The sequence below is a fragment of the Uranotaenia lowii genome, chromosome 3 (genome assembly GCF_029784155.1).
Source record: "Uranotaenia lowii strain MFRU-FL chromosome 3, ASM2978415v1, whole genome shotgun sequence".
NCBI classification, from domain to species: Eukaryota; Metazoa; Arthropoda; class Insecta; order Diptera; family Culicidae; genus Uranotaenia; species Uranotaenia lowii.
The window spans coordinates 28,234,534-28,256,885 of NC_073693.1; the positions used below are offsets into that span (position 1 = coordinate 28,234,534).

A 22,352-nucleotide genomic window follows, 5' to 3' on the forward strand; every position below is an offset into this window, starting at 1 on the left:
CCCCATAGGGGGGAAGCTTCCAAAAACTTTTTGTGCAGCTCCCCCGTTTTCGGGAATTCTATTCTTTACGCTCAGCCAAAAGCTTCCTCAGCTTCCCGGCAAAGAATGGGGCAAACAAATTAAATTAATTATAATTTTCACGCTTTCTACAATAGGGAAGAAATTTAATAATGCTTTTTGCTGGGAGCAGCCGCTGTTCACTGCGACTTTGGTAAGGGGGAAGATTTTCGCGTACTTGCTAGGCGTCGTCGTCGTCGAAGTTTTGCTAGTGATTTGGAAATTATGCGATTTTTTTTTACCACCCTAGGAAGCGGAACTTTCTCTTAAAATGTGAGCACTCCGGTAGGGTGGGTGGAAATTGCTAGCAAAACTTTGCCATTTGTTGTGGGGAACCGAATTGGCAGCATGTTGCGGAAGCTGCGCTGCGGTCATTCATGAGTAAGCATAATGGAGCTCGCGGATAGTTGTTTTTATCACTTTGCTAATCGAGTGGTCGTTTTGCAAACTGGGGTATTGATTTTTTATTTTTGTTAGCTGTAGTTCGAATGAAACTCTGAAAGTAACGCCACAAATTAGAACTAGTTCTTTTTCCAGTTTTCAATAAATTTTTTCAAACACAGTTCTTTGGGAAAATTTGCAAATATATTGAAAGAACAAAGGTCGGTTATAAATAATTCAATAGCATGTAAAAACTATTCCAAGTGACTGTGAAAAAATCTGGCTAGAATAAATTTCGGCTACATTCATCATTGCATACTTTTCAACTCATCGCCCTTTGGACGACGATGTGTGAAAAAGTTTTCGAGAACAGCGATACATAGTTAACATTTCGCCCGGAAACAAACTGAAACTGAAGTGAAGCCGTTCAACATGAGGACGATTGTTATTGCGAATTCGTGCAATTTTCCTCACTTCCTGTCGCTTTTCCACGACGCAATCTCACGAACGTGTGTGCTGGATGATGGAAAAATAAGTGAAAATTCCTTCTGTTTCGACAAAATAAAAATGCTTCCCCCCGAAAGATCGGAAATGAAAGCTGATGAAGCTCGAAAATGTATAACTTGTCCGGATTACGAAGCCAAAAACAATTCTGCCGCCAGGGTGCGAAACGGTCTCCAGGATCCAGGAACCAATGCTCAATGGCCAAATATGGTCGTCGGAGTGGAAAATCGTATTTATAATGTTGGTGGTTGGATGGGAAAACGTGTGTGGCTGAAGCAAAACAGAAGTGCTGCACCAGCAATTGCAACAACTGAATGAGTGAGTTTATAGATTTCGGTTCTTTTTCAAACTGTTTTCAAAACGTAGAAAAAAAAACACAATCGCAATGCCACCGAAGACAACAATAACGACCGGAAACGTCGGAAAATGGAAAACATACACATTCAATCGAGCTTCAACAAACGTGTCGGAACGCGAATGTGGGAAAGCAATGAAAGCAAAGTGAAATTGAGTGAAATGTATTGAAAAGTTATCTCAACTTAAATTGTAGTTTCGGGGTTTTGTTTTCAGTCTCGTGAAAGCTGATTTTAAATTTGCACAACTTTTTGCGCATTCACATTTTAAGGAGGAATTTGGGTTCAAAAATGCTCTTCAGAATTCATCAAAAAAATTCAATTCTCCATAACGATTTCCTGTAACAAGTTATGCCAAAATTGACCAAAAGCCAAAATGTCAAAAATGACAAACATACCAAATGTGGAAAAAATTTCAAAAATAACAATCTTATCAAAAGTGTAAAAGTGTCAAAAATGACAAACTTGCCAAAAGTGGCATTAAAAACAATATTGACAAAATTGACAAAAATGAAACAATGACAAAATTGACAAAAATGACAAAATTGACAAAAATGACGAAATTGACAAAAATGACAAAAATGACAAAAATGACAAAAATGACAAAAATGACAAAAATGACAAAAATGACATAAATGACAAAAATGACAAAAATGACAAAAATGACAAAAATGACAAAAATGACAAAAATGACAAAAATGACAAAAATGACAAAAATGACAAAAATGACAAAAATGACAAAAATGACAAAAATGACAAAAATGACAAAAATGACAAAAATTACAAAAATTACAAAAATAACAAAAATGACAAAAATGACAAAAATGACAAAAATGACAAAAATGACAAAAATGACAAAAATGACAAAAATGACAAAAATGACAAAAATTACAAAAATGACAAAAATGACAAAAATGACAAAAATGACAAAAATGACAAAAATGACAAAAATGACAAAAATGACAAAAATGACAAAAATGACAAAAATGACAAAAATGACAAAAATGACAAAAATGACAAAAATGACAAAAATGACAAAAATGACAAAAATGACAAAAATGACAAAAATGACAAAAATGACAAAAATGACAAAAATGACAAAAATGACAAAAATGACAAAAATGACAAAAATGACAAAAATGACAAAAATGACAAAAATGACAAAAAAGACAAAAATGACAAAAATGACAAAAATGACAAAAATGACAAAAATGACAAAAATGACAAAAATGACAAAAATGACAAAAATGACAAAAATGACAAAAATGACAAAAATGACAAAAGTGACAAAAATGACAAAAATGACAAAAATGACAAAAATGACAAAAATGACAAAAATGACAAAAATGACAAAAATGACAAAAATGACAAAAATGACAAAAATGACAAAAATGACAAAAATGACAAAAATGACAAAAATGACAAAAATGACAAAAATGACAAAAATGACAAAAATGACAAAAATGACAAAAATGACAAAAATGACAAAAATGACAAAAATGACAAAAATGACAAAAATGACAAAAATGACAAAAATGACAAAAATGACAAAAATGACAAAAACGACAAAAATGACAAAAATGACAAAAATGACAAAAATGACAAAAATGACAAAAATGACAAAAATGACAAAAATGACAAAAATGACAAAAATGACAAAAATGACAAAAATGACAAAAATGACAAAAATGACAAAAATGACAAAAATGACAAAAATGACAAAAATGACAAAAATGACAAAAATGACAAAAATGACAAAAATGACAAAAATGACAAAAATGACAAAAATGACAAAAATGACAAAAATGACAAAAATGACAAAAATGACAAAAATGACAAAAATGACAAAAATGACAAAAATGACAAAAATGACAAAAATGACAAAAATGACAAAAATGACAAAAATGACAAAAATGACAAAAATGACAAAAATGACAAAAATGACAAAAATGACAAAAATGACAAAAATGACAAAAATGACAAAAATGAAAAAAACGACAAAAATGACAAAAATGACAAAAATGACAAAAATGACAAAAATGACAAAAATGACAAAAATGACAAAAATGACAAAAATGACAAAAATGACAAAAATGACAAAAATGGCATAAATGACAAAAATGACAAAAATGACAAAAATGACAAAAATGACAAAAATGACAAAAATGACAAAAATGACAAAAATGACAAAAATGACAAAAATGACAAAAATGACAAAAATGACAAAAATGACAAAAATGACAAAAATGACAAAAATGACAAAAATGACAAAAATGACAAAAATGACAAAAATGACAAAAATGACAAAAATGACAAAAATGACAAAAATGACAAAAATGACAAAAATGACAAAAATGACAAAAATGACAAAAATGACAAAAATGACAAAAATGACAAAAATGACAAAAATGACAAAAATGACAAAAATGACAAAAATGACAAAAATGACAAAAATGACAAAAATGACAAAAATGACAAAAATGACAAAAATGACAAAAATGACAAAAATGACAAAAATGACAAAAATGACAAAAATGACAAAAATGACAAAAATGACAAAAATGACAAAAATGACAAAAATGACAAAAATGACAAAAATGACAAAAATGACAAAAATGACAAAAATGACAAAAATGACAAAAATGACAAAAATGACAAAAATTACAAAAATTACAAAAATTACAAAAATGACAAAAATGACAAAAATGACAAAAATGACAAAAATGACAAAAATGACAAAAATGACAAAAATGACAAAAATGACAAAAATGACAAAAATGACAAAAATGACAAAAATGACAAAAATGACAAAAATGACAAAAATGACAAAAATGACAAAAATGACAAAAATGACAAAAATGACAAAAATGACAAAAATGACAAAAATGACAAAAATGACAAAAATGACAAAAATGACAAAAATGACAAAAATGACAAAAATGACAAAAATGACAAAAATGACAAAAATGACAAAAATGACAAAAATGACAAAAATGACAAAAATGACAAAAATGACAAAAATGACAAAAATGACAAAAATGACAAAAATGACAAAAATGACAAAAATGACAAAAATGACAAAAATGACAAAAATGACAAAAATGACAAAAATGACAAAAATGACAAAAATGACAAAAATGACAAAAATGACAAAAATGACAAAAATGACAAAAATGACAAAAATGACAAAAATGACAAAAATGACAAAAATGACAAAAATGACAAAAATGACAAAAATGACAAAAATGACAAAAATGACAAAAATGACAAAAATGACAAAAATGACAAAAATGAAAAAAATGAAAAAAAATGACAAAAATGACAAAAATGACAAAAATGACAAAAATGACAAAAATGACAAAAATGACAAAAATGACAAAAATGACAAAAATTACGTAAATGACAAAATGACAAAAATGACAAAAATGACAAAAATGACAAAAATGACAAAAATGACAAAAATGACAAAAATGACAAAAATGACAAAAATGACAAAAATGACAAAAATGACAAAAATGACAAAAATGACAAAAATGACAAAAATGACAAAAATGACAAAAATGACAAAAATGACAAAAATGACAAAAATGACAAAAATGACAAAAATGACAAAAATGACAAAAATGACAAAAATGACAAAAATGACAAAAATGACAAAAATGACAAAAATGACAAAAATGACAAAAATGACAAAAAAGACAAAAATGACAAAAATGACAAAAATGACAAAAATGACAAAAATGACAAAAATGACAAAAATGACAAAAATGACAAAAATGACAAAAATGACAAAAATGACAAAAATGACAAAAATGACAAAAATGACAAAAATGACAAAAATGACAAAAATGGCAAAAATGGCAAAAATGACAAAAATGACAAAAATGACAAAAATGACAAAAATGACAAAATGACAAAAATGACAAAAATGACAAAAATGACAAAAATGACAAAAATGACAAAAATGACAAAAATGACAAAAATGACAAAAATGACAAAAATGACAAAAATGACAAAAATGACAAAAATGACAAAAATGACAAGAATGACAAAAATGACAAAAATGACAAAAATGACAAAAATGACAAAAATGACAAAAATGACAAAAATGACAAAAATGACAAAAATGACAAAAATGACAAAAATGACAAAAATGACAAAAATGACAAAAATGACAAAAATGACAAAAATGATTAAAATGACAAAAATGACAAAAATGACAAAAATGACAAAAATGACAAAAATGACAAAAATGACAAAAATGACAAAAATGACAAAAATGACAAAAATGACAAAAATGACAAAAATGACAAAAATGACAAAAATGACAAAAATGACAAAAATGACAAAAATGACAAAAATGACAAAAATGACAAAAATGACAAAAATGACAAAAATGACAAAAATGACAAAAATGACAAAAATGACAAAAATGACAAAAATGACAAAAATGACAAAAATGACAAAAATGACAAAAATGACAAAAATGACAAAAATGACAAAAATGACAAAAATGACAAAAATGACAAAAATGACAAAAATGACAAAAATGACAAAAATGACAAAAATGACAAAAATGACAAAAATGACAAAAATGACAAAAATGACAAAAATGACAAAAATGACAAAAATGACAAAAATGACAAAAATGACAAAAATGACAAAAATGACAAAAATGACAAAAATGACAAAAATGACAAAAATGACAAAAATGACAAAAATGACAAAAATGACAAAAATGACAAAAATGACAAAAATGACAAAAATGACAAAAATGACAAAAATGACAAAAATGACAAAAATGACAAAAATGACAAAAATGACAAAAATGACAAAAATGACAAAAATGACAAAAATGACAAAAATGACAAAAATGACAAAAATGACAAAAATGACAAAAATGACAAAAATGACAAAAATGACAAAAATGACAAAAATGACAAAAATGACAAAAATGACAAAAATGACAAAAATGACAAAAATGACAAAAATGACAAAAATGACAAAAATGACAAAAATGACAAAAATGACAAAAATGACAAAAATGACAAAAATGACAAAAATGACAAAAATGACAAAAATGACAAAAATGACAAAAATGACAAAAATGACAAAAATGACAAAAATGACAAAAATGACAAAAATGACAAAAATGACAAGAATGACAAGAATGACAAAAATGACAAAAATGACAAAAATGACAAAAATGACAAAAATGACAAAAATGACAAAAATGACAAAAATGATTAAAATGACAAAAATGACAAAAATGACAAAAATGACAAAAATGACAAAAATGACAAAAATGACAAAAATGACAAAAATGACAAAAATGACAAAAATGACAAAAATGACAAAAATGACAAAAATGACAAAAATGACAAAAATGACAAAAATGACAAAAATGACAAAAATGACAAAAATGACAAAAATGACAAAAATGACAAAAATGACAAAAATGACAAAAATGACAAAAATGACAAAAATGACAAAAATGACAAAAATGACAAAAATGACAAAAATGACAAAAATGACAAAAATGACAAAAATGACAAAAATGACAAAAATGACAAAAATGACAAAAATGACAAAAATGACAAAAATGACAAAAATGACAAAAATGACAAAAATGACAAAAATGACAAAAATGACAAAAATGACAAAAATGACAAAAATGACAAAAATGACAAAAATGACAAAAATGACAAAAATTACAAAAATGACAAAAATGACAAAAATGACAAAAATGACAAAAAAGACAAAAAAGACAAAAATGACAAAAATGACAAAAATGACAAAAATGACAAAAATGACAAAAATGACAAAAATGACAAAAATGACAAAAATGACAAAAATGACAAAAATGACAAAAATGACAAAAATGACAAAAATGACAAAAATGACAAAAATGACAAAAATGACAAAAATGACAAAAAAGACAAAAATGACAAAAATGACAAAAATGACAAAAATGACAAAAAAAATACAAAAGTTAAAAATATTACAAAAAATACCAATATGAACTCAATTTATAAATTTCTGGCTTATTTTCACTGAATCAGTAATTCTTATATTTCTGACTTTTCACTTCGTACATCTGAATTCTTGTTATGTTTTTTGACTTCTTAGAGAGGATTTTGACTTTTGTATATGATTTTTGGCTATCCTTATCAAACATTCAAAGCTTTGCGTTTAACTTTATTCAGATATCTGATTTTTGAGGCTTCACTTCAATTGCTGATTTCAATGTTTGGTAAAAGATTTTTTATTTGGAACGTCTTACTTCTAAATCATGAGACTCGTTTTAACTTCAATATTACAGATTTTGCTTTTGGTTTCTGACTAATAGTTATTTTTTAGCGATTTCTCGTTTATTATTTCAAATTCTTTCGAATCAAAAAGTCTTAACAATATGATCATGAATTTAAGTACTTATTTTGTTTTTTTTTTTTGCTAAAATCCTTTATATGATGAAATCTACATTAATTTTCGCTTCAACTTCTTGTTTAGTTATCATATCTAGATCCATTTTGCAAACAAATAAGTATAAACGCTGTCAATCACTTTGAAAAGCTTTTCCCGTCATCAGTTATTGCAAATTCCATTACGAAGTAGGGAGGTAGTTCGCAACTTTTGAATCGGTACGTTCATATATGAAGAAAGATTTCCTTTCTGCATTATACCCAATTCCAGGATCGCCCCGAGCATATGCAATCGTCGAGGAAAATGTTGCATTTTCCTTCTATTCAACCGCACATGAACAATTCAGAAGAAGAGGGGCCACAAACATCCACATACACAGACAAACCATTTCACCACACTAACACATATGCAAAACGAACCAGCAAACCAATTGTTCAAACGTTTCGGGGGCCAAAAGTGGTTTTGTTCAAACATTATTTTCATGTTTAGAAAGGGTGTGTGTGGGTGGGTGAAGTTTTGAGGTTAAGGGGGTGAAAACCCAATTCCGATTGTTCGTCGGTTTTCTAAACTTGCAGCCTTGCACTTTTGGAAGGAAACCCTTCATTGGATTGAATTTTATTTCCGTTTTTTCCCTTTTTTTGGCGCTGCTGATGAGATTTTCTCAGATTGTAATCATGGGAAATGGAAAATAATTTTCGTGTTTCACGGTTGTGAATTTCGTTAGCTTTTAGATGAAAGTGGAAGTAATTAGGCAGATTTGAACTTTCAGTTCTCTGTTTTCAATTTTCAGTTTTCAGTTTTCAGTTTTCAGTTTCATTTTTCAGTTTTCAATATTCAGTTATAAGTTTTCAGTTTTCAGTTTCAATTTTCTGTTTTTCATTTTACTGTTTGTTCAGTTTGTATATTTTAGTTGAAATTCAATCAAATCGATATCGTTTAGTAAAATTTTTTTCATCCTCAAACAATTTATGGAATCCTGCGGCTGTTTGGGAATCACAAGGACCCTGATATATCGCCTTTTTCCCAGCTCTCCCCGTGTCAAATTCAGAATCAAATACTCTCAAATTGCCACAGGTGCATAATCTTCTCACATACTTGTGCAGCCGCACAGGATCGAATCGACCCTGCATATTGAAAATAGTCCGATTTGCATAGATAAAAAAAAGTATCCTCCCACTCCAGGACATAAATCTATTTTCCTCACCCTTCTCCATCTTCTCCGTCTTGCCTACTTTCAGGGGCCCGGAGATGCTGATTGCGTTCCACTCCAGCCCATTTTCAGCGCCGCTCCAGTCGGGCCAATCGAACCGGGGCTTCGAGCTAGACGTCGACATCCTCTTCGCCGATTCCGATTCGCATGACTTTGCCCAGGGCAGTAAATGCGAGTTCCACATCAATGCATCCAATCCAGGTAAGGCGGTTTAAAAGAGTTTTTTTTATTCTCGAAAAAAATATAGGAAGATAAATTTGTTAAAGATGTCATTCCAAAGCTACAGAGCTTATAAAATAAATATTTCAACATTTACAATTTACAAGCTGAACTTTCAATTTGAATAACGAAAAAAATTAATTACAAAAAAAATTCTTTTAGAAACATAATGAATTTTTTTTGTTAAATTCTAAACAGCTCAAGAAAGGGGAGAAATTTAATTTAAAAAAAATCATAACAAAGAGCAGCAACTATTTCTCGAACACATTTTGTGTCAGTTTTGCTCCATAAAAGTCAAAAACAAATACATTTTCTAAACACCCGGCATGCTCAACGATGTGCAACTGAAAAATTCATCAAGGATTTTCAATCAACGAATTTCTAACCCCTCCGAGAGCAGAGCGCTTGGTAGAAAAAAATCCAAGAAAAATCATACTCACCATTCCAAGGTAAATTCTAAATCTGAAACCTCAAAAAAGAGCTGCCGGGTGAAAAGTAGAAAAAAATTAACCCGAGAACAGCCCTTGATTTTTGACGCTGCTACCGGTGCTGTTGAGAGGCCCAACATTTTTGCGTCGTTCTTCGGTGTTGCAAAAACTACAACGGGCAAACGAATAACATCAACCTCACTGTACTGGCGGAGCTGCCAGAAGAAAAAAATGCTAGTATCTATCCAACTGAAAGTGTGTATTTTTTTCAGACTAACTATTGTTCAAAAGAAAATCTAAACATCTAGCGTAACATTTCATAAGGGCAAAACTAGCAGTAAGATCGCAATGGGAAAACGCGTTTAAAATTTTGGAATATCATTTAAAATTCAATTTAAAAAATCGACCAATTTTTGTTCAAGAAAATCAATAAATGTGCATTATATTACTAATTGTTCGTTGGTTATTAAAAACTTTAACTTTTTTCACTAAATTTAAGATATTTTCGAGTTTCGCCTTTTTTTGTTTTCGATTCGAGTTATGCCTGCAAGTTTCGCCCAATTGATCGGCCGTTTTTGTTTTGGTTTTATACTTACGCCTTTTGGTCCTACACGAAAAAACTAATTAGGTCGTTTTGTCACTGTCACGGTCAACTCAGTTCGTTAGAATGGGTCAGTTCAATGAATAACCTCATTTGTATTTCAATTAATAAATGATGAACTACAATCGTTACGACCAAACACCACGATGTTTACACCGGGGCGATTGATATGGACAGACGAACCGCGTGACAAATTTAAACAATAACAAAGAGTCGCCAGTAAAGCCTAGTCCACACTAGGCAACTTGGACAGCGATTTCGGTTGCTGAGAACGAGAACTAGAGAGAATGTCAATCCGCTATTATTCTAGAATCGACAAGGGTATATAGTCTAAGTTACTGGCCCTTAATCCAGAACTGCTGGCAGATCCTCGATGCTGGATAAGCAGTTCAAGTAAAAAGAAGAAGAAGAAGAATCGACAAAGAGTGAATTGGAAGTGTTCACTGGAATTAGCTTCAAGCTTTACATGTTTTCTCAAATACAATTTGGCGCCATAAAAGTTCCAATCGGTCTCGCTTGAGGACAATTTGGTGGATTCATCTCCTTCGGTACGATCTGAACTTTTTTCAAGCCATCGTGTCTTTTGAGTACTGAACTGATGCCAAATCCGGCAAAAACAGTGCTGGGTGATCATGCTTGAGGATCATAGGGAGCAGACGACGGTTCAGATGCTCTCAGCCGTAAACTGCTGTATTCATTGTGTTAGTGATCACGATCGACTTGGAAAGCATGTCATATTCACATATGGCTTGCCAAACCTTTGTATTTTAACTTATTTTTTCGGTTGAAAATGATGACTCTTCAATACTTTGGCCATTTCTAATAGTGTAATACTGGTCATCATATAATTTACAAGCTATTGGTTTGATAGGAGCAGCTTGCTATTGATTCGGCTTCGGCTTTTTCTGCTTCTTGAATGACTTTAGACCCAATCTTACCTTGGTACGATGGATAGTGATCCCACTTTTTTGGCCACGGTCCCGAATTCAGGCAGTCTTCCTACAGGCGTAAGCACGCATGACTTTCCGGTCCAAAGTTTTATCCACCGGGCCCGTTTTTTTCTGTTTATGGAACTGCTTTTCGCTCCGATGCGTACTTCACCTATTTTTACCAGCTGACTCAGCAACAGAAAACTGGAGTACTCGATGCACAAAGTTGTTGTCTACAAAGTACTGTAGACAACAACACCCAGCAGAAATCAGCTGTTTATTCGTCATCCGTCATGAGCTTAGACATAATGGGACCCCCTATGCAGTGATGGTAAATTTCGCCCGTCACGCTTGACCCGACTAGTTTTGTTTCATCAAACGACTGGCACTGTTCTCAATTGACGGAGCCTCACTACTCGCATGACGGATAAAACACGACAACAATCAACATTTCTCCATCATCGACTGGCGAAGCTCCTACACATGGTCAAAATTTCTCCGGAGAGTGACTGGCAAATCTCTTCACACTTCGATCGGCTGCTGACGGCAGGTACAACTAATTGAACGACTTGCAGGCAGAGAGCAACAATAGCTATTAAAAACTGAAAACGAGCTTGCTGGCAGGAGCAACAATAATAATAAATGCGTTTCTTTTTCGTCATCGGTCGTTTGAATGCGATTGCTTGACTAGGTTATTATTTTAGCTACAAATGAATGGGGAATGAATGACTGGCAAACGAAGTGACTGGTCGTTAAGGAACAGTCAATTGAGTTTGACGGACCAAGAGGCTTCACAGTCACAGCTTCACGCCTCATGACGATGACTTTTGCCAAGCCTGCCCCTATGCTAAAAATGATTCAATTTTCATCTTCTGCCGTTTGATTTTTGCGTATGTAACTGTTTGAATTTTTGAAAAATTTATCATTTTTTTTCATTCATAATACCTTCTGTGTCGAGATTTTATTAATTTTAATAAGTTATTGGGATCTATTAGAAAATAAACATATAACAAACCATAACAGTCAGGTGTTTTTGATTCTATGAAAATATGGGTTCGTCCCACTTAAACAACCTTGGACTTCATGCTTGATGTGAGTCTTGGTTTCACCGTACGATACTACATGATGTAGAAGCTGTGCTTTTAGATTTATACCTTGTGCCATTTTAATGCTAAGTCAGCCAACTTAAGCCTGGTACACAAGATCCCGAGACATGTGCCGAAAAGGAGGTTACGCTTTCAAACAACACTTTTACTGCAGAAAACGTGAGACCTTTTTTAACCTCACCACACGTACGAATCCATAGGGTAATACGGCGAGCGGGCGAGCTTGAACTGGTGAAAATATTTCTTAAAGCGCCCAGAACTTGAAAGGAAATTCGTCAGGTAGAAGTTGACCTCTCCATATTTCCAATTCATCTAGTCTGAAAGTTGCGGAATCATTTGAGCATTGAAACTATGTTTTCAAGACCAGTCGCGCTCTACCTCTAGGGCAGAGCACAGATGAACAGATCTACAAGCTGGAAGCAAACATCTTTAGAAACTTGTGTAAAATTCAAATGGAAGAAATTCAAATTGAAGAAACCGTAAAAAATTGTTAAAAAAAAAACAAAGCCATTTATTGCTCTATTTGTAACTCTTCAACGGCGTACTAGATGTATCTGTTTCTAGACAATGACAAGATTCCAACGGTTCGATTTCCCCACAAAATTCAAAATAAACGATTTCAAGTAATTTGAGTAAAACAAAAAAAAACTTTCCGACCGAGATTTGAACTCTAGTCCTCCGAGTTCGTAGTCCGGTATTTTACCAGGATGCCAACTCATCAGTTGATATGATTCGTGCTATATCTCTATATCTAAGATTTTCTGTTCACGAACCGTTCGAAGGAAGAAACAAGGAAGGATCGCCCATTTATCGTAAATCAGTTCACCCAAATCGTGAATGTCGAATTAGCATATTCTCAACTATTTGGAGACATATTTACGAATTGACTACCCAGCTATCTGATTCATTTTTTTGGGCAAAGCTTGTCCAAATTAATTGATTGAATTGAATGATAGAAAATCACTCAATGCCAACTTGTCTACGATGGTTATTGAAAATGTCTTAATATTCGATTTGGATTATCATTTCTATTACGATTTCATGTTAGCTGGGTAGACCAATAGAGCTTGTGCACTCGGGCGTGTGTGGGTATATGGAGGTGCCGAAGATTTACGGATTCCGTTATTTTGTCATGTTCGTTGACGAGTACACCCACTTCATGACCGCCTATCTACTCAAGCACAAGAGCGAGGTGTTCGAGCGCTTCAAGCAGTATGAGGCTACAGCAACTGCACAGTTAGGTCAGAAGTTGTGCAAGCTGGGATGAGACAACGGGCGTGAATACGTTAGTAATGAATTTCAAAAGCATTGTTCGGAGAAAAGAGTTCAGATGATATTCACGGTCCCGACTTTGCCGCTCTTAGGAAGTGAGTCCCATTTGCGTATTTGTTGAAATTAGAAAAACGGCTTTGAAAAATCGTAAAATGTCCAACGGTAATTCGGCACTTGTATGCGTTTTTAAGTGTTTAGTGATCAATAGAATCTGTCACAACAACGTCTAATGGAAGATTTTCGCATTATAAGGATTATGTTTTTGTTTTGATGCTGTTGAAAATAATAATACTCCCCAGCAGAACGGCGCTAGCGAGTGAGCCAACCGTACACTGATGGAGATTGCCAGAAGGATGATCCATTGTAGCGGATTGGCGAAGACGATGTGCTACGAAGCTGTTTTGTGCGCTGCATACCCAACGAACAGATAATCAACAAAAAGCCTTGTATTCAACAATACAACAATACGCCTTTGAATATGTGGTTCGGTCAGAGGCCAAAGGTGAGCAACGAACGCATTGTCGGTTGTCAAGCGTACGCACAGATTCCCCAAGAAAGGCGGCAGAATTTTGATCCGAAATCGATATGTATGGTATTCGTGGGTTACGCGAATAAAGGATATCGGCGTTAGAATGTTTCGAGCCGGTTCATCGAGATTCACCGTAACGTGGTCTACGATGAAACCAGAGTTATGAAGCTAGTGTGAGGCGCTGCTGCACCAGGCATCGAGAAGATCGTCACATTTGAGCGGTAAGCCGATGTGTACGAACCAGAACAAGAATCCACATTCGAGCAGCTAGACAATGCTCGTGCACACGAAAACACATTCGAGCGGTTAGCCGGTGTTCAACCTTATTCAAACTCTGTGAGTAATATTGTTATTGAGGATGAACTCGGTGAAAGCGACTATGAGAGCAGTGCAGAGTTCTGAGACGATGAGGACGACGATGACGACGGAACCGGTGCTGAGACAAAGCAGTGAACTCGAGGAGCAACTCAACGATACGTGGCCAACGTAGCCGCTGTTATTGATGAGGAGCTACCACAAAACATCTACAAGCTGAGGTACCGAGACGACTGAGAGTCCTGGAAGACCACCATTGACGAGGCGATGGCTGTCTTAGAAGAAAACAAGACTTGGGAAGCGGTCATCTTACCCCCAGGCCACAGAAAACCCATTCTATCTAAGTGGGACCATAAAGGATGACGGTCGCTACACGGCACGACTGGTCGCACAACCCACCACTCGACCTATTTTGAGTTTTAACTTCTCAGCTTTCAGCAAACGGAATTGTTACAGTTTTTTTTTTGCCAAGAGCTGTATAATTTTTTTTAAACAAACACAAACTCATACAGGATCTCAATTAAACTTGAGGTTTCCCCGAAGAGATTCTTTATTCTTAACTCTAAGCGTACAATCTTTCGAGGATATGATGGCTAGCATCTTAAAAATGTTAAAACCACCAACCCACAGGAAGTGTACTATATACAGTGCTATATATGCCGTGACCGGGATTCGTTCTCATGCCCGCTGGCTTAGAAGACTTGAAGGCAATCCTCTACGTCACGGGCTACGGCTTAATTTATTTTTTTTTTCTTTTTTCTCGGGATTTTCATCCCGAAGGATGATTCATTCCTCGCTTAATTTAAATAAACTTTAGGATGTACTCAGTAGTGAAAAACCGAAACAGCTTCAAACAAAGCAGCCGTTTTGCTTTCTCGGCATTCAATTGCTCGGAAAGACTTTCTTTCTCCTAGATGTTACTTTTCGACTTATTGACAGTTTCGACATGCTTTACTAAGGCTACTGGCGTAACCTGCTTAAAGGATTTGGAGCACCGGTAAGGTGGAAGGTGGCCCAAATGATTTTTCAACATAACCTCTACATTGCACAAATTATTCCGAGGGAACGTCCCATCGAAGCGTCCTGTAAGCAAACCATCTTGTTCTGATGCCCATTTGCGTATGCTGAAACGTAGAAGAGCCGCCGCAATCTGACAACTCCGATTCTCAATCTCCCTGTGGTGCTACGTGGGGTGCGAGCAACCTTAGCGGAGATCCACGGAATTCCATCCCCGGTGGAAGCTTTGGTTGCATGCTGACTGAGATAAGGGGCTCCGTACGCGTCTGTTCTGCATGTCAGGGGTAACGTGCGGAGGGCAATAACGTCCTGGAGGTGTGCGGGACCCAAAACAGCAACATCACGATAGTCCTCCTGCGAGACTGACTGAGAAAAAAACACCAACGAATAATGAATATGAAATTTCGGATGGAAATTGGCAAAGACCCACGCGACGAAAAAGAACCAGCGATTGGAAACATGGAACTGCCGATCTCTAATTTTTTTGGGCAGTACCCACGTGCTCTCCAACGAATTGAAAAGTCGCAAATTCGACATCGTAGCACTGCAGGAGGAATACTGGAAGGGCTCCACGGTACTAACGTACCTAGATAGTCGTCCCATCTACCAGAGCTGCGGCAACACACTTGATCTTGGAACAGCTTTTTTATGATGGGGAAGATGAAGAAATTCGTGATCGGGTGGTCGCCGATCAACCCACGAATGTGCCAATTGAGAATCATGAGGCGATTCTTCATCATCAGCATCATCAACGTGCACAGCTCTCACCTCGGAAGCATCGTTGACAACATAGACGAATTCAAGATCACCATCGGTGATTTTAACGCTAAGGTCGGTGTTCGCACAAAAATCAGCCAACGCACTTTTGGGTGTACTCGCGCCACACCAAATTACCATGTCAACCTTTCAACCGTCTATTGCGCGCTGCCTTTATGTAAAAGCAGCGTCTGGTCAAATTGTTGGCTGACCAAACCACCGCACAAAGTGGAGAATAAAAAGAGAACCAATTGATCGCTACCAGTAAACGCGCGCAGTTGTTTTATCCATACCCTTGTACTATATTTTCATTCCCGTCGCCGGTTAAAAATAAAAGTTCTACCGTTTAATGTTGGAGTTTGTTTGAATATATCGGATTAAAACGGAAGTTGAAAGTGATATTCATTCGAATTTTTGAACTAATCCGAACCCCCTATAACCGTTGAAAACAGTCGGCCTAGAGGAAGAATTCAAACCTACAAATCGCAGGTTCAGCGCGCACAAGCCTACAAACGAAAACGGCCTAAGATTCAAAGATTTCGCCGCCTTCAAACAAATGGACGTACGTAGTAACTCTTCCAGCACCACCTTCCACACAAGTACACCAGTAGACCACCGTATCAAACGCAATCAAAGTTCGACACGTTTTGATAGACAGCTGACACTTCTCGGACATCAACAACGTCAAATCCTATCGAGGCGCCTACATCGCGTCAGACCACTACCTTGGGATGGTGAAGTTGCGCCCAAAACTCTCCGTAATGAACACCATACAAAACCGGCGCCCGCCTCGGCTCAATATCGCATGACTGAAGCAACCTATGATTGCAGCAGACAAAGCTGCCGGCTGAGGGCGAGCTGGACAAAGCCCCTCTCGAGGACTGTTGGGATACCATCAAGACAGCCATCAACAGCGTTTCAGAGAACGTCATCGGGCATGTTAAACGAACTCGATGGAATGGCTGGTTCGACTAAGATTGTAAGAGGGTGATGGACGAAGTGAACGCCGCGCGGGCGGCAGTAGTGCATTGAGGCACCCGTCTAAACGTGGAAAATCACCGACAGCGGAAGAGGCAGCGAGTCTGAATTTTCCAGGAGAAAAAGCGCAGCCTGGAGGAGGAGGAGCTCGAGGAGATAGAGCAGCTGCATCGTTCCCAGGAAACACTAAAGTTCTAAATATCAGATGCTCAACGCATCCCGTAAAGACTTCGTGCTGCAAGCCGAAATGAGCCGGGATTAGGACGGAGACATTCTGACGGACAATCGTGAGGTAATCAAAAGGTGGAAGCAACACTTCGATGAACTCCTGAACGGCGCACATGGAGGAGACCAAATGCTGGACAGGTAGGAGGCACTCCCAACGATTAGTGAAGTTAAGGAAGCCATTCACCACCTGAATAGAAAAAAGTCGACTGGGAAGGATAGCATCGCAGCTGAACTCATCAAAATGGCCCCGAAGATATTGGCCGATTGCCTACACCGGTTGATAGTCCGGATCTGGGACATAGAACAGCTACCGGAGGAGTGGAAGGAGGGAGTAATATGCCCCATCTACAAGAAGGACGTCAAATGGGACTGTGAGAACTACATAGCGATCACCTCCTCAGTGCCGCCATCAAAGTGTTGTCCCGAATTCTACTCTGCCGCCTAACGCTACAAGCAAACAGATTCGTGGGAAGTCATCAGGCCGGCTTCATGGAGGGACGGTCCACGACGGACCAGATATTCACATTACGGCAAATCCTCCAAAAAATGCTGCGAATACCAAGTCCCTACGCGCCATCTATTCATCGACTTCAAAGCTGCATACGACACGATCGACCGTGACGAGCTATGAAAAATCATGGACGAGAATGGCTTCTCCGAGAACGCGGATGGAACGCAGTACTGTGTTCGGATTTCAGGTGAATTATTGAGTTCATTCGAATCGCGCAGGGGACTTGTCCGTTAAAAACAAGGTCACGTTCGACGGCGACGAGCTGAAGATAGTCGAAGACTTTGTCTACCTCGGCTCACTGGTGACCGCAGACAATGACATCAGCCGTGAGATCCAGCGCCGTATGAACAGCGTAAGTTGAGGCTACTATGGACTCCACAAGCAACTGCGGTCGAGAAGACTTAGCCCTCGCACGAAGTGTAACCTGTATATGACGCTTATTAGACCGGCTGTTCTCTACGGGCACGAGACATGGATATTGCTCGAGGAGGACCTGCGTAAACTCGGAGTATTCTAGTGACGAGTGTTAAGAACCATCTTTGGCGGCGTACAGGAGAACGGAGTGTGGAGGCGAAGGACGAACCACGAGCTCCCGCGACTCTTCTGCGAACCCAATATCCAGAAGGTGGCGAAGGATGGACGGATACGCTGGACAGGATATGTTGCAAGAATGCCGGACGATTGTCCTTCAAAATAGGTGTTCGCTGCCAATTCGGTTGGAACGTGACAAACAGGGGCGCACCGAGCGAGGTGGTTAGATCAAGTGGAGCGTGATCGACGAAAACGCAAAAAAAAAAACACGAAGTTTGGATCGCAAAAAATCTTCAATGATCAGGACAACCATGATATCAATCCTTATCACTCCAGTTAAAAGATAACTTCGGACAGTCAGTCGGTCGGAACAACCAACCGGCCCCCCTCGTCAAAATGAGCGCAGGGGTGGATTAAAATTTGCTTACCAATTTAAAATTCATAGAAGTTTCCGGCGCTGCCGGTTGTTCTCTTTGTGGTGCCCAGAGTGTTGTCGTCATTTTCCTGCTGCTTCATCGTCAGCCGACGTCATTGTTGCTCTTTTTCGCGATGTTGCTGTTATTGTGGCGAAATTTTCGTCCGCCTGTTTGCTTCTGTTGCCAGTTTTGTGATCCGCGGTGAGGTGAGCCATTTTGTTTCCCAAACCATCTTCTGCCGGGTGAAGGATTTTTGGTGGGTTGAGGTAACAGATTTTTTTCTCTGTGAAAAAAGTCCACCTCTCTTTTATAGGAGGCTTTGAATGTTCTTTTTGTTGGTTTTGTCGGAATTCTTGTCTGTTTAAATCAACAAAAATCTTTCATTTTTATTTTGAGATTCGAAATCAATAATTTTTAAATGACCTCAAAGATTTAAACGATTATGTACAGAAACTCAAATTATATTCTAATTAAATCCATGATTTTTCTAAAAACAATGTATGAATTTCTATTTTTTTCAGATGAGGTACTTTTCTCTCGAAGGGGACGAATGGGTCATTTGCTCAGTCCTCGACACACGTTGCCCCCAAATACGAGCTGCACCTACTACTTCCATGGAGTTCCGACGGATCTGGTTTGGATATCGTTCACCAACTACCAGCTGCAAATCCTGCAGCCAACTTCCGGCAGCAATCTGGATAATGCCACCAATCATAAGGTAAGAGTTGCTCTTTTTCTGTAAAAAAATTTACCATTTGGTAATCAATATAATTCTTTGCAATTTTGACACGCTCATTAAGCTGATCATAACTAAAGGAAAAAAATCTACACTCAAATAATTCATTTTAAAAGCTTCCCATAAAAACAAATCGATAATCAAAATCAGCAACACGTGAAATAAATCTCATTATTGGGAATTTTAGTCCCATCTGGGAAAAAATCCAGATTAACTTTAGTGCTAAGAATTTTCATCAAAAAAAATTTAAAAAATGAGAGCTAGAAAATATCAAGAATTTCATTCGAAACACATCCATTCATGGATCGCTCAAAAATCATGAAACTTCTATTGATCAGCATTCCATCAACTGCTGTTAATTTTTTTTCCTGCTTAAAACCTAAGTTGTGCTGCTTTCTTTATTTGATTTTGCTTTGCGGAAAACTTCCACGCGGACTACATAGTGTTCAAACAGAAGGGTGGAAGTTAAACATCTCCGCCAAGCGCAGGTACTAAATAGCGAACGTAGCGAGCTAAATCGCTAAAAGTTTCTCACAGTAGAAAATCGTAACCATTAGAATTCGATTAAGCAGTTTTCGAAGCGATAGCTTTTCGATTAAAAGTAGAAATAGAAAAAAAAATCATCACATTTACTGCTTCGCTTAACAGGAAAGAAATGGGAAAACCTCAAATTCCAATCAACAGAAACTTACCAAGAAATGTATCCTTTTAGCACCCGGAGTGAAGTTTTAACTCAATTTAACTTTTCCGAGATTCCTCGCCTTTCGATGCGAGTTTTGGGAAAAAGAATGATGAATGCCAGGAAAAAAAATTAAAATGACAAAAATGACAAAAATGACAAAAATGACAAAAATGACAAAAAATGACAAAAATGACAATAATGACAAAAATGACAAAAATGACAAAAATGACAAAAATGACAAAAATGTCAAAAATGACAAAAATGACAAAAATGACAAAAATGACAAAAATGACAAAAATGACAAAAATGACAAAAATGACAAAAATGACAAAAATGACAAAAATGACAAAAATGACAAAAATGACAAAAATGACAAAAATGACAAAAATGACAAAAATGACAAAAATGACAAAAATGACAAAAATGACAAAAATGACAAAAATGACAAAAATGACAAAAATGACAAAAATGACAAAAATGACAAAAATGACAAAAATGACAAAAATGACAAAAATGACAAAAATGACAAAAATGACAAAAATGACAAAAATGACAAAAATGACAAAAATGACAAAAATGACAAAAATGACAAAAATGACAAAAATGACAAAAATGACAAAAATGACAAAAATGACAAAAATGACAAAAATGACAAAAATGACAAAAATGACAAAAATGACAAAAATGACAAAAATGACAAAAATGACAAAAATGACAAAAATGACAAAAATGACAAAAATGACAAAAATGACAAAAATGACAAAAATGACAAAAATTACAAAAATTACAAAAATTACAAAAATTACAAAAATGACAAAAATGACAAAAATTACAAAAATGAAAAAAATGACAAAAATTACAAAAATTACAAAAACGACAAAAATTAGGAATATTCTAAGAATTTGAAATTTTTATTTTTTTTGAAAATTTCGACAATGTTGACAATTTAGAAAATTTAAGCATGTTGAAACTGTTGGCAATTTGGACATTTTTAAAAATTTTAACAATTTTTACAATTTTAACAATTTTTACAATTTTGCAAATTTTGACAATTTTGACAATTTTGACAATTTTGACAATTTTGACAATTTTGACAATTTTGACAATTTTGACAATTTTGACAATTTTGACAATTTTGACAATTTTGACAATTTTGACAATTTTGACAATTTTGACAATTTTGACAATTTTGACAATTTTGACAATTTTGACAATTTTGACAATTTTGACAATTTTGACAATTTTGACAATTTTGACAATTTTGACAATTTTGACAATTTTGACAATTTTGACAATTTTGACAATTTTGACAATTTTGACAATTTTGACAATTTTGACAATTTTGACAATTTTGACAATTTTGACAATTTTGACAATTTTGACAATTTTGACAATTTTGACAATTTTGACAATTTTGACAATTTTGACAATTTTGACAATTTTGACAATTTTGACAATTTTGACAATTTTGACAATTTTGACAATTTTGACAATTTTGACAATTTTGACAATTTTGACAATTTTGACAATTTTGACAATTTTGACAATTTTGACAATTTTGACAATTTTGACAATTTTGACAATTTTGACAATTTTGACAATTTTGACAATTTTGACAATTTTGACAATTTTGACAATTTTGACAATTTTGACAATTTTGACAATTTTGACAATTTTGACAATTTTGACAATTTTGACAATTTTGACAATTTTGACAATTTTGACAATTTTGACAATTTTGACAATTTTGACAATTTTGACAATTTTGACAATTTTGACAATTTTGACAATTTTGACAATTTTGACAATTTTGACAATTTTGACAATTTTGACAATTTTGACAATTTTGACAATTTTGACAATTTTGACAATTTTGACAATTTTGACAATTTTGACAATTTTGACAATTTTGACAATTTTGACAATTTTGACAATTTTGACAATTTTGACAATTTTGACAATTTTGACAATTTTGACAATTTTGACAATTTTGACAATTTTGACAATTTTGACAATTTTGACAATTTTGACAATTTTGACAATTTTGACAATTTTGACAATTTTGACAATTTTGACAATTTTGACAATTTTGACAATTTTGACAATTTTGACAATTTTGACAATTTTGACAATTTTGACAATTTTGACAATTTTGACAATTTTGACAATT

General features: G+C 34.7%; 1 protein-coding gene across 2 annotated transcripts in view; it reads left to right on the forward strand.

Annotated features, from left to right (window-relative positions):
• The window catches only part of LOC129751377 (uncharacterized), a 508,402-nt gene that overhangs the window by 453,302 nt on the left and 32,748 nt on the right, over positions 1-22,352 (forward strand). Inside the window, exons 10-12 of one of the 2 annotated variants that reach the window (XM_055746844.1) lie at positions 8,957-9,129; positions 19,286-19,482; positions 19,944-19,988. In XM_055746844.1, the coding sequence (XP_055602819.1) occupies positions 8,957-9,129; positions 19,286-19,482; positions 19,944-19,988 (415 nt within the window). The remainder of the gene's footprint in view (positions 1-8,956; positions 9,130-19,285; positions 19,483-19,943; positions 19,989-22,352) is intronic. The other variant, XM_055746845.1, reaches the window with a different exon arrangement.